The sequence below is a fragment of the Dermochelys coriacea genome, chromosome 10, assembly GCF_009764565.3.
Source record: "Dermochelys coriacea isolate rDerCor1 chromosome 10, rDerCor1.pri.v4, whole genome shotgun sequence".
Lineage (NCBI taxonomy): Eukaryota > Metazoa > Chordata > Testudines > Dermochelyidae > Dermochelys > Dermochelys coriacea.
The window spans coordinates 41264156-41278079 of record NC_050077.1 but is presented as its reverse complement, the minus strand read 5'-3'; the positions used below and the strand labels follow the sequence as shown (position 1 = coordinate 41278079).

The window sequence follows — 13924 nt, the reverse complement described above, 5'->3', positions numbered from 1 at the left end:
TGCTCATCTGGGGAATCTGGAGTTTACTCACATTTTCTTTTATTTACAAATCTAGCCAAATCATTAAGTAAGGATTAAAACACAGCATGGTAACTTCTATGTGAAAGTGAGTGCCCAAAAACAGTCTAATGACACTTCTGGCTTTCACCCAATGTCATCCTAGCCTAAATCCAAATCAGAATACGGGCATCTCGGCTCACCCACAACACCTGCCAGTCTACTGCTCAGCCTGGCACACCAAAACGGTTAGTTTACCCACTGCTTTTTTTCCCCACTAACTCCCCTCAGTGATTTCACAGCTTTCTTTGCAATGAGACATGGGGACATTTCTCTCCTACCACAAGGCCCAGCTGTGATTTTTCATGGCATCTGCTGTGCCAGGTAGGAAAGTGTGTGTAACTACACTGTTTGTGCTACATGACGATATAACTGCTGGCAGAGAGAACACATTTTTTCTGGATAATTTTTGCGGGGCGGAGGGCGGATAGGGGAAGATCCAGCCTTGAATGTGAATACTGACAAAGGAAACGGTGGTGCAGGGGTTTCACACAGCTCAGTTCACAACTTAGCTAGACTCTGTGGGCCAGATCCCCAGCATGTGTGAATCGATGTAGCTCCACTGAAGTCAATGGACCTACCCCAAAAATACACCAGCTGAGGATCTCATTTGTCTTTCACCCTGAGGGAAGAGACTGACATAATTTTCAGCCCTGGAACCTTAAAGGGACATCGGGGCCTTAAAAATTACTCTTGTCTGAAATTATTGCACTTGGCTACAGCTGTAACACCTACAATTCCTGTAACAGAGATGGAGGAAAAAACACTCTCCTCCCTCTCACCCCCACCCCTGTTTATTTGCTTTGTATATTTGACTGTACTTTTTGTCCAGTCAATTTCCCTGCTTCTTCTTTGCAATCAATTAGTCAGTTTCCCCACTTGTCTGCATGGGTCTTTCAGGCAGCAACAAGGGAGAAACAAATATTGTTAAACTAGAAAACTGTGACTATAAAAACAGGAGAACGGGCAGGGGACTACCAGGCAGATTTAGGGCTTGGAAGCAATTAAACAGATTTTTTTTTTTTTTTTTAAGAAATAGACTGCACTTCAGGTAGATGGTGTCCCTTCAAACTGTGACTTTTCCTGCTCTATATTTCTCATCCTGTGGGATGAATTGCATTGAATAGCACTGAATTCCTGCACAAGACATCCCTCCATTCTGCAGGATAGGATATTTGAAGGCTTCAAGGTTGTACTTTGAGTTAGTTACAAGGATGTTTGGGGCTGTGTCTATGCCATGAAGAGGAAAGGTGGGGTTCCATAGATAGTGTATAAGCCCCCCACATACATGCTAGTTTTCTTCCATGTGGCTCTGATCCAAATGTCACTGGAAAGCCTCCTACTGACATCAGAAGGCTTTGGATCAGGCCCAGCTGTTGCACCAGTGTGGATAGTCAGTTAAATACCCATTGCACTGAACAAAGGGACAAATTAATTCTCAGCTAAGTCACACCAGGCATGAACCTGGCCCCAGCTGTCCACCATGACTTGCTACAATGGGAGTTACTGTTGATTGACTCTGCCAGCAGGACACCTATTTCTATCCCTGTTTCTTATCCACTCCATTCCTGCACTTGGAACAGGGGCACAGGAAGTGGAGGCAAAGATTGCTTCCAGCCACTTTTGCACTCCCCATACACTGAGGCTGTTTGGGGTCCAGCACAATGCCTGACATCAGTTAAAGTAGCCACAGGGCTGTTCTTATTTATGCTGTGCTTACCATGGCTCCTATAGGTGCTGGAAAGCAGTGAATAACTGGAGAACAGAGGGATCCCATCAGCTCCCATCCCTGCACAGGCACATTCCTTCCCTCCTACCCCCAACCTTGCTCCCTTACCCATCCCTGCCCGGGCCTGTGGAACCATTACCAGAGAGGTATAAAGGGGCCTTAGTGGAGTTTTCTGAGATTTACTCTTTACTCAGAATGCTTTTTGCAAATAATAGTTAGTTTGTACCTCACACATGAGCAGTTTGCTGTGACTAGTGTGTAGTCAAAATTCTAGCTGTTTTGATTGGCCACAAAAGTCACATGGTATGCTAGGGAGCTCTGATTTCACAAATTTTATTCTAAACTCATGTTTGTGGTTTCATTACAAAAGTGAAATTTATTTTACAGAAATATTTTGCACTATTTCTTGAATATTAGCTGTTCCTTCAAAACCTCCCAACCACTAGGAGGCACTGTGGTCTAGTAGACAGGGGCACTGGACTGGGAATCAAGAGACATCGGGTTTATTCCTAGTTCTGCCACTGACCTGCTGTGTGAGTTTGCTCAAGTCACTTCCTCTCTTCGTGCCTCAGTTTCCCATCTTACCTTTTGACTCTGTTTAAATTGTAAACTCTTTCACTAGGTATCTATACAATATCTTCCACAATGCCACCTAACACAATTTCCAGTCTTACTTGAGGCCTGTAGGTGATAGTGTAATATAAATAATAATACAGCAACTGGCTGCAATTTTGGTGCAACACCACCACAAAAAGAAAAGGAGCACTTGTGGCACCTTAGAGACAAACAAATTTATTTGAGCATAAGCTTTTGTGAGCTACAGCTCACTTCATCGGATGCTCACGAAAGCTTATGCTCAAATAAATGTGTTTGTCTCTAAGGTGCCACAAGTGCTCCTTTTCTTTTTGTGGATACAGACTAACATGGCTGTTACTCTAACATCACAAAAGGGTCACAGACAGGGAAAAGGTTAAAAATTTCAATGCAGAGTCTCAAGAAAGATTTTGCCCAATTCAAATACTGTTGCTTGTGACGTGGCAGGGGTGAACTGTTGAGCAGCCTCCGTGACTGGTGATCAAGTGTTCTTCTCCAACGGGACGCCATCCACCTGATTTTTTTTTTAAATCAGTAATTCCAGTTGAACCCCCCCTATCCCAAGTTTGATTCTGCGAGTTCACCCTTTAAACAGCATGGCTCAGATTGTCCTTTCCATTTAGTTCTCTTTACACTGCTCTGGCCATATTATGCAGGAAGTCAGACTAGATGATCAAAATGGTCCCACTTGGCCTTAAATATCTGTGAATCTATGAAAGGGATCTTAAAGTGAGCATAAATTACATCCACTCTCATTGTGAGCCTCCTTTAAACTGCTGGGGTGGTGTACAGAGATCTCAGTGTAGATGAAAAACCAGCTTCAAGTTCTGATTATTTTTTAAATCCTTTACAAGATTTTTATAAGGGTTTTCAGCTCCCTTGCAGATGTTTAGAAGGGTCTTTTCTGCAAGGGAGACACCGACTGATGGACTATACCATGGAATCAGTGAGATGTATTCTACACCAAGTGGGTTCAAGTACATAAAGAAAACAAATGGAATAAAAATTCTCCCTTGTATTCCTTTCAGATTCAGCAATCATAGGTATGCCTTGGCACGACACTCGGTTTCCATGGTCAGGCAGAAATGTTCTTTTTCAAACTGCCCTTTCAAAACACTGCTTCCAGTCCCGAGGATAGCCCCTGTCAGAGTATAGCCATTCAGAAGTTGGTCAAGCTGTAGATCTCAGGTAGGAGCCAGTGCCATTAAGCTTTGCTTAATGGATACTGACCATGTCCCCTATTTTAAACATAAAGCACTTTCCCAGGCGGAGATTCACATGGGGAAGGCAACGACCAATCTGCTGGCAAAACTGGAATGCTAGGTGTGGATGAGAAAGACTTATCCCAGCTCTTGGAGAGTTCAGCTTGGAACAGGAAGTTTCTTTGAAACTTCGTGTGCTAATAAATAATGACAACTGGCTCTTATTGAGCACTTTTTCCCACAAATCTCACTGCCTTCCAGTCTGAAGGATCTCAAAACATATTACAGATTGATACATACAGCAAACACTTCAGCAGCCCCTGACATTCTCTCTCTTCCGGGCTGAGGCTGGGCAGCTGTGTTACTTGTAGCTTGGAGCAACAATGAGTTATAGTTTTGGCCAGGAAGCAAAGAAGAAAAATGCATCTGATTGAAATGGCAGCAGTTGGGTATAATTAGCCATAGTGGCATTTGGCCAGGAGGTTGGAGATAAGGCCCTTTGCTGTTGTGAAAAGTTCCAAAAGGCCTTGAAAGTACACAAGTGCTCAGGATTTCCATGCAACATCTCACTCATTAAACACTGCACCCACATTGGTTCAGTCCTGACTCAGAAGGAAGAGAGCCATGTACTACGGGTCGGCTTCTGCCACTCAGCTCACATGTGCATTCCTCAGAATCATGAACTGGCAAAACTAGGGCAACTCAGGCACTGAATCATCCAACCCACCTCTAGGCTTTTCCCTGGAGGTCTTCATTCTAGCACTGACCTGGCCTCATCCCTGTACTGACCTTACCTCATCCCACTCTATCAGCTCAGACAGGATTCCACGGGAGTTTCAGCTGCAGAGTCAAAAGGCTCCAAGAATCCAGCATCCAGATGAAGGACTCCAACTAAGCAAGAGTGTCTGGTCATCTCCAGTGGGCATGAGCTACGTGCTCACATGGAAACCCATTGGGCACTCTTCGCTTGACATCACCTCCAGCGCAAGGGTGCCCTCTTTTAGGCCCTTTCCCAGCTCAGCCTCTGTTACTAGAGTTTTCTGTCTGAATCGCTCTGCTAGGCCGATTCTCAGGATTTGTTACAAGAACAATGCTTTCCCCTTCCCTCTGAGGATCTCAAAGCACATTACAGACATGACAGGATTTAGCCTGGTGAGGCAGATAAATATCACTCTCCCTGTTTTACAGGGGAGGAAATTGAGGCACAGAAAGGCCAAGTGACTTGCTGAAGGTCAAGAATACCTTCCTATGCCTTAACCACATGGCCCAGCCTCCTTTCTAGGGAGCTGAAAGACACTTCTCTTCTAGAGCTACTATTGTGTTTCCAGCCACAGGACAGCAGCTACCAATACTTCTGCTTTCTCTCTCTTCTTCCCATCAAGTCTTAACTCTGCTCCCTAGTCTAGTGTTATTTCTAATCTTCCCCTCTGGCAGGTATTGATCACTCTCCAAAGAGAAGGATTAGCTGTTAGTCACATAACACATGGCTAGCTGGTTGGCCTTTTCCTTCCATCAAACTGCTCATGATTCTGGCCACCTGCATCTCCGCAACAGGGCTACAAGTTTGCCTAAAGCCCCCCAACAAACCAAATGTGACCCCATAGGCACATACCATCAGGATGGTCCTGATGGTGCATGATGCCTTCTAGGCTCCAAAGCGTCCCATAGGGCAAAGGGGGGAATGTGTGTATTTCACAGATGCTCTGGTGCTGAAAGCAGTAATTCAAGAGGGGTTTGATCATTGCTCAGACACACAGAGTTTCTCCTGCTGCCTGCACCTCCCACAGCACAGGTTGGGCTGAGTCAGGAGAGAGATGTAAAACAACAAGTCACAATAAGCAACCTGCCCCTCTGTCCTCTGCAAAGCATTCATGCCAACAGATTCTTTGCCCCAATGGAATTCCAATGAGCCAAGGGATAAGTGCAGCAGGATTTACCCCATAGATTCCTATGTAATTGCTACTTGCATCTCCCCACTCTGTCTTTGATCCTTGGCTGGTTTTTTAAAGCTCTGCTATTATTTTCCAAGATGGGTTATTTTTGGCAAGGCACCAGAGCTGGATTGTGGCTGTGAGCTCTGGCCAAGAGGCATGGAGAGGTATACAACTTCCAGTGCCAAGTGGGGATCTGGCAAGCTGGCTGGCTCAGTCAGCTCCTCCCCACTTGAACTGGGTGCCACGTGCAGTCCCTTTTGCATCCATGGCCCTGCCTTTGCCACGTCACTAGTGTTGCCAGCAGTGCTAAGATGGGGTCTGATCCAAAGCTTACTAGTCAATGGAAAGACTCCCGTTGACTCCAATGGATTGGATCAAGTCCCTGGAGCCTCAACTCTGCTCCCCAGCCATTCTATCCATTTCCCCTGCACAGGGGTGCAAGGTTGAGGAGGGGAATTCCTTGCGATGCTGTCCACCATGCGGGCCCAGGCACAATCCAGCCTTGGGAGGAGCAGGGGAGGGGAGGCAAGAGCAAAGAGATACCCTTGGAGAGTTGAATGTGGCCCAGTATGTTTTCTCATGGACACGTTATAGCAAAAGCTAGTCATGCCCAAATGATTCCCAGCAGGAGCTTCTATTTTCACACAGGGAAATGTTTCAAATTTTTGCCCATAGCTGGTGCCACACCCTTTGGAAAAGCTGAGCCAGCCCCTTCAGCTACTGCTGCTTCCTGGCTGGGGGAGCGGGACAAAAACCCATCTAAATCACCATCTAAGGGCCAGATCCTCAGTTGATGTAAACCAGCAAAGGGCTGTGGAAATCAATGGAGCTATATTGATTTACACCAGCTGAGAATCTGGCCTTGAGATTTTAGCAGACCCTGTTGATGCACCACCCAGTTTGTGACATCACAGCACTTCCTCCTGTCCAGCCTGACAGATGCAGGCCTGCCACCTGGACAAACCAGCCAAGGGAGGTTGGAAATAACTTGCAAGCATGGCAAAATTCACTTGTATGGGGGACAGGAGAATTGTTGGCCTGAGGGTTAGGTGGAGGCCTCCTGGATCCTTTGATTTCAGGGTTTCTCTGTGAGATTTGCTGCATTCTACAATTTTATGCCAGTTCCCAATTAACCCCCGCCCCCATCATTAAGTTTCTCTCTTTCTGCTTGAAAGATCCAATCTTCACAATGCCAAACTGACAGGCTGCTACTCTCATCACCCAGGGCAGCATGCAGTGAACTGTAGCTAAACATTCAATCGGATTCACCAGATCAGCCTTAAGGAAGCAACTCTTATTTGGTATCATTTAAGGACAAGGGATGTCTTCTCTCTCCACCCCCTTTTCTTTAAAAAAGGCAAGGAAATTAAATGCAAAAAAAACGACCTGACTGCAGCACATAACAGTCCAAAGCACAGCAAGTCATAACATCCAATGGGGAACCCAAACAACACTAGCTCTACTACACTGTTCACACAGGTGGAATGTCTAGGTTACCCGAATGCATCCGATGAAGTGAGCTGTAGCTCACGAAAGCTTATGCTCTAATAAATTTGTTAGTCTCTAAGGTGCCACAAGTACTCCTTTTCTTTTTTGCGAATACAGACTAACACGGCTGCTACTCTGAATCCTTTTCTTTTTAGGTTACTTCTGTGATTCACAGGCACAGCTTGGTATATTAGGACCTGATCCACATGGGGGCCTATTGGACCCAATCCACCAGGGGTCAGATGCCCAGAGCTCTACACTGGGCTTGATCCTGTGTGGAGCTGGGCAGCCCATCGCATTGAAGTCAATGAAGTCAAGGGCAATCGGGAGCCCTTCTTGCTTCTTGGAAATCATCCACCATAAACATAAAACAGGCACAGGTGGCCCTGCTAAGGGAGCTGCTGGGACTGAGCTGTTGCATTCACTGATTTGGGGAGCATCGCCTCTCTCCTGTGAAGGGCTACCCTGAACATGGAGATGGAGGAAGGCATAGAAATGGGGGCCAGATTTTCCGCTGACATGGTGTATGTGTATGTGTGTGTGTGTGTGGGGGGGGTGTCATGGACTTTTCCACAAAAAGAGTGCAAATCGGACAGCAGTCAGGATATGCACTGGTGACTTGACTGTCTGGGGTTCAGGGCAATAGGGGAAATCTAATTTGCCCCCTACACACACACAGAAGCTGTACCCACAATAGGGGACGGGACACACACACTCACACAGAGAGAGACTGGCCCCACAACAGGGGCCGGGGAGACGGACACACACTCAGTACTCACAATGGAGGACACACACACACACACACACACAGGCTGTACCCACAACAGTGTGCTCCTCCGAGCCAGGCCTGCTCCATGAGGGGAATTCTTTAGGCATGGCAGAGCCTGGAAGTTTGGCCCGCTTTGGGGCTCCCCATGGTGCCCCCGTCCCAGCGGCGCTCACCTCCCGGAGCTCCTTGGCTACCTCCTTGAGCTCCTGCAGGATCCCCTCCAGCTGCCCGATCACCATTTTCATGCGGCACCTGATCCGCTCCCTCTCGCTGCTGCTGCCGTCGGCGGGGTCTTCACTGGACTGCGTGTTCTGCGACCCCCCGGAGCTCATCCTTCACAAGCTGCCTGGGCGCCCGGCGCTGTCCATTCTGCTCTCCCCCAGCCCGGCCTTGCCTCCGCGGAGCCCCTCTCGGCCGGGGAGAGCTCACCATCTTAACGTCCCAGGCGCCGGAGAGCCTCAGCCGCGCTCTGCCTCTTGCCGCTCTCCGCAGCGGCAGCTCACAGCAGCGAAGCGCGGGGCAGGACTAACCAAGCTCGGCTCCAGAGACCCAGCCGCACGCCCATGGGACTGGAGCGCTGCCCGGGCGCAGGGAGCCGCCTTCAGCCGATGGAGATCCACTGGCAGGCGGGCCCGGAGCGATTCCTTCCCTGCTCCCGGCTAGCGAGGGAGGGCAGGCAGTGCCCGTCTGCCCGGGGCTCGCCGGCTCGCCGGACAAGGCATCGCTCCGGATGTCCTGCAGAGGCTGGGAGCAGCGCCGCCTCTTCCACCTGCTCAGTCTCCCCGCCTCGCTTGTGCCGCACACTGAGCCCCCATGGGCCGGCTCCGGGCACGGCGGCCACCTGTCCGGGCGAGCTTCGCCCACTTGGCTCAAGGGCAGCGAACGATGATCCTGGGATATTCGAAGCAGGGCGAGCTCGGAAAACGCTTCGCAAGATCCACGGCGACTTCCAGGGCTGGGGCGGGTGTCCTGGGGCTCGGGGAGCCGCCGGCCTCCTGCGGAGAGAGACCAGCAACGCGTCACTGGGCGAGCCGAGTAGGGGCCCCGAGGGCCGGGCTGGCCCTTGGCTGTGCGGGGCGGGACAGCTTCGCCCCGTCCATCCCTTCAAGGGCCAGCGGGGCGCCCTGAGGCCAGCCTCCGAGCCAGGATCGCAAGGATCCCCCCTCCACCCACGACCCTTTCTTTTCTGGGAGGGGAACCGGCTCCACGAGGACTGTTGGCGTCAGCAAAAGGAACCAGCCCCTCCCCCAGACTCCCCCCATGCCCAACTCCTCCCGGCGCAGTGGCCAGCCACAAGCCCCCATCGCTGGGTAGGTTAAACGAGGAGGCTGCACCCCAGCTTCCGGCTGCCGGCTCTGCGCACAGCTGGGGCGCCGCGCCGGCCTGTCAAACGCTGCCGGCTCTGCTCTCGCAAAGTTTATTTACCAGCCACCCCGCGAGAGCCATAAGCCAAGCGAGGCGGCCACGAAAACCAGCAACTTACTAGCCCAGCAGCGAGGGAAATCGGCCCGGCTCTCCCGTCTCCAGCGCAGGGGCTCCGGCTGCGGCTGCCCGCGGGGTCACCAGAGCCAGCTCCGCGGCTCTTCTTGGCTGCTGCTCCCGGGAGATGCCATCCTGATCCGTCCCCTCCTTGCCCCTTAGAGGAGAGCCTGCCGGCGGGCAGGACGCGCGGAGAAGGGAGACTGGCCGGGGCGGGGGAGCACCCTGTTGTTATTCTGGCTGGATCGCCGCGAGTGGAGGAGCGGAACCGGCTCACAGGAGGAGGGGAGCTGCCACGCCGTGTGCGGGGGAGGCGGCCGCGCACCCCCCCTCTCCAGCGCCACGGTGCAGTGCCACTCGTCCGCCTTCGCTCCGGCGGCCCATCTTGCGCACAGAGCCCGCGGGCCGCTCCACAGGTGCCAGCGTCTGCGGCCGGCACACAGCCCTCCTGGGGGTCCCGCGGCTCGCCGGGAGGGCTCTGCCAGCGGCCGCGCCGGAGCTAGTGGGCTGGGCACGGCAGCCGGGACGGCTCCCGCTGCAGCGGCCGCTCCTTGAGCACGGGGCTCGGCCCCAGGCTGGGCTGCTGGCTGGGAGGCGCCGGAGCTCTCCACATGGCGGGGGGCCCGGCGGCGAGCGGCTCAGATCCCTCCTTCTCGCCCGCCCCGGGAGGCTGGTGCCTGGCCCCTGCTGCCCCGCTGCGCGCGGGCAGGAGCGGCCATGGAGGGAGCCGCAGTGGGAGCGCGCCGCGCCGCGCCGCGCGTTCTGCCTGGAGCCGGGCAGGTGCAGCCTGCAGCCGGGGCTCCGCGCACGGGCGTGTGACTGGTGCTGTCAGCGAAGGGGCAGAGCTAGGCAAAGCATCCGGCGCTTAAAGGGGCAGAGCGCGCCTGGCCGCCTGCGGCGGAGGGGGGACCTGCGCCCGGCTCTGCCAGGCGAGAACCCCTCCCGACCCCGACTGGCTGCAGGGCTGGTCAGCTCCAGCTGGACCCCTGTGCAACGGAGGGCGGTAGCATTTAAGGGGCAGGAAATTGAGGCACACGGAGGGGCAGAACCATGCCCCGTCTCCCAGCGGCCAATGGTAAAGCCGGGACTAGAGCCCCTGTCTGCGCTGCCCCATGGTCTATCTGCTTGATCACGGGGAAGGTATCTGGGCTGGTAGTCTGTACACAGGCCTGCTGGCCAGGAATGCCTGGAATCTAATTCCACCTCTGCTACAAACTGGTAGCATGGCCCTGGGGCAAGTCACACTCTCTGCCTCAGTTTTCCACTGTGTACCACCAGACCCAACTCACCAGTTACATGGTGCTTCATGAATTAAGGAACATTCCCAGGGTAAATCCTCACCCTGCTGTTGCCACCCAGGGCCTTGCTCTTCCCCTGCAAAGATGCCACATAACTGCAGTCAGCAGCCTCCTGCGGCCACCACCAAAGTGCAGGGGCGGGCGAGCTTGTGGGGGGCTCCAAAGAGAGGCCAGTAGATTTGACACTTAACCCAGAACACACCTACCTGCCATAGACTGTAAGGCAGCTACATCCCTGCTGCACAGGTGCCCCTGCCCTTCCTTCAGACAGTGGTTCTCAACCTGTGGCCCTTGGGCTGCTTGCAGCCCACACAGCACAGAGCTGCAGCCCATGTGACATCCTCAGGGCCATACAGGTAGTATTGGATTTGGCCCACAATGGTAAATAGGTTGAGAACCACTACTTCACGGGAAGGGGTAGTCCCGCTCTGCCATGAGTCCTCTCTCCCAAGCCCATGTGGTCTCTGCCCTGCTACAGTCATGGAGGGGTAAGAATCTCCTCTCCCACCACTTTGGTTCTAGGCTGGTCTGATTTACACTGCTGGAAGTAAGAGAAGACTCAGGCCATGTGGCACACTGCACAAAGCAGAAGCTCAGAGCTGCTGGGCTCAAGGAGGCAATCAGCCCTTTACTCCCAAGCCCTTCATCTGTGAAAACAGCCAGCACCGAGCCCTCCAGCTGCAAGGAGCTGGGATACCCAGAGGCAGCTCCCAGGAAGGGTAATGATAGCAGTGTGATTCAGAACAAGGTAGGTGCATGAGTGCACCAGGGAGCCACCACTGCAGCTGGGAGCATGCGGCCAGCTCAGGTTGGCAGGCACACACTAACTCTGCTCTAGCTGCATATTGGGGGGTAACATGGGCAGTGGCTCAGGCTAGCTACCTGAGTATTCACTGGTCGAGCTGCACTGGAGGCTGGTGGCTAGCCCAAGCCCCACCTGTGTTTCCCCCAGTTACAGCCAGCCTGAGCAGAGGGAGTGTGTCTGTCTGCTCAAGCTGGGAAGCATTGTTGCAGCTGTAGTGTAGATGCACCCTCAGAGGAGCCTCTCCATCAGTTTCACTGTCCTGCTTTCAGATACCCCCAGCCTCCCCTGGAAGATCTCTGTAAAATAAGGGCCAGGTTAGGAAAGGGCAAGCCATACCAATGGACAAGCTCAGTGACAGGCAGCTCTTGCCTGCAGGGGGAAGGAGGGGTCGTCTAGCTTGTCTCTGGCCTCTCTGGAGGTTCATAATGCTGCTCATCATTGGTAGTTGATGGCTAATCCCTGGGCCTGTCCACCACACAACCTGAATCCCACCTCCAAACCCTACTTCTTTCTCACAGTGACCCTGGCCCAATGTCATCTGTCCTCCTTGCATCACCTTTTGCTGCACCTCTCTTCGACTGCAGCTTCTTAAAGCATGGACCTAAAAAGCTACTGTCTCTGTAGCGTGCTATACACACCTGGAATGCCGTGAGCCATATAATTACATCCCCCAAAACGCTATGTTAAAAGAACACTAAGTTTTCACATTTCAGCAATCAAAAGTTAGGAAATGCCAGAATTAAGCTGCTGGTGTCACCTTAATTCAGACCCAGTGTACATACACATGATGATACAGTTTTTAAAGACATGATCACACACCACTTCCTCCACAGGACCCCTGCCACTGTCAGTGAATGAGGAATTCTACAATATTTCTTTTAATCCTCCTCATTCATTTTGTGGCCCACATGCCATCCATATCCTGCAATGAATACAGAATTATTAAGTTCCTCCTGGGCAATTGTATGGTGCTTTCACAATAGTGTCTGAGCGCTCCCCAAACATTAATGAATTTATCTTTACAACATTCCTTTGTGATTAGGTGGTTTTATTACTCTCATTTTAAGGCTGGGAAATTGAAACAGTAAAGGTAAAAATTGTCAACAGTGACCACTAATTGTTGGTGCCCAACTGGAGACACCATGGGCCTGAGTCTTCAGACTAGCTCACATTTTTATTGCACTTTAGATGTCCAAAGCTCTGTTCCCAGACTTCAGCTTTGAGTGCTCAACACCTCAATGGCCATCTCAACTTGAACACCCAGAAAACAAGCCGTATACAACTAGTGGCCACTTGTGAACATTTTGGTTTAGGTGATTTGCTTCTACCACAGGAACAGGAACGTACAGTCAGGAAGCCTGGGTTCAAATGGAGGTTCAGGAGGGAAATGTGCTTTGGAGACTGTAGACCCATCAGCCTGGTTCCCCCTCCCACCTATCTACCTGAGCTCCCACTTCTTGTAACAGGTTTGTCTGAGCCAAGCATCCCATGGAGCAAGCTGAATTATTTTCCATAACATTAAGGTAAGACTTCACATGGGCATTAAATTCCAACACGCAGATCAGGGAGGCAGGAACTGGGGGTCGACAGGAGTGTTATAGGGTGCACCAGGCATTTGCAGACTCTGATCCAACCCAAATACCATCAGAGCTGGGCACCAGATCAGAGTGAGTTCCTAAGGCTTTAGAAAAGACCCAGCTTCCCTCCCCAGCCACAGCATCACCCACAACTGGCATTTGAAAGCAGCAGCCTGTCCTTTTATCTGGCCTGCAGGGCCCTGATTGGCATGTCCCTGCTCTTCTAGCCACTGGAAGATCAAGACTCACTGGTTCCACCAACAGCTGATCCTGGGAGGCCTCTCTCTCTTGCTGGTCCTCTGTTTCACAAGGAGAGTTTCATAGGGCAGGATGCCCCAGGGCATCTGTCATGGGGCAGCAGATGCCTGCTGCACCCCATCACACCACTATTCCCCCTCCTCCACAATTTCTGCCTCCACCCCTTCTGCTCCTGTCCACATATCCCATACCCCAGCTCCTACCCTCCCCATCTCTGCACCTATATACCTCTCCCCCTACTCCCATCCATCCTTCCACCAACTCCTGTCCCCCTCCCACTTTGTTCATCCCCACCCTCCAGACCCTGCAATCTCCTGCCCCATTCCTCCCCTCCCCCCGTGTACAAGTCAGGTGGCTTTCTCCTTCTCCGCCTTGCTGCCAGGGGAGAGCCCAGGACAAACAGACTCCCTGCTGTCAGTTCCTGTGGCCAGGAGAAGCAATTGAGTGGAGTCCAACTTAGCTGCTGCAGGATAGAGCATGCTCAGTCATTCTCAGGGGATGCTAGATGTATCATTCCTCTGGCACACAGGATCTGGGAGAGGGTGGAGCATGCTCAGTTCAAACAATCTTCAGAGATTTTAGCTGATGAACTAGATTTAGCAGAGGCTCAGAACTTGGCCAAAATTTGGCCACCTTTCATGGGGACGTCAAAAGGCACATCCGCAGCACCAGGGCAATGCCTCTGCCAAATCTGAGTCCGTTTCAGTTGTATTTTTTGCTTTTTCCATGGATAA

The 13924-nt window shown here is 52.0% G+C and overlaps 1 protein-coding gene across 1 annotated transcript in view; it reads right to left on the bottom strand.

Moving 5' to 3' along the window:
• The window catches only part of INSYN1 (inhibitory synaptic factor 1), an 88027-nt gene extending 77993 nt beyond the window's left edge, over positions 1 to 10034 (bottom strand). Inside the window, exons 1-2 of the mRNA XM_038420680.2 lie at positions 9257 to 10034; positions 7947 to 8768 (exon numbers count right to left, since the gene is read on the bottom strand). Coding sequence (XP_038276608.1) covers positions 7947 to 8105 — 159 coding nt within the window. The 5' untranslated portion in view covers positions 8106 to 8768; positions 9257 to 10034. The remainder of the gene's footprint in view (positions 1 to 7946; positions 8769 to 9256) is intronic.
• Positions 10035 to 13924: the final 3890 nt, after the last annotated feature.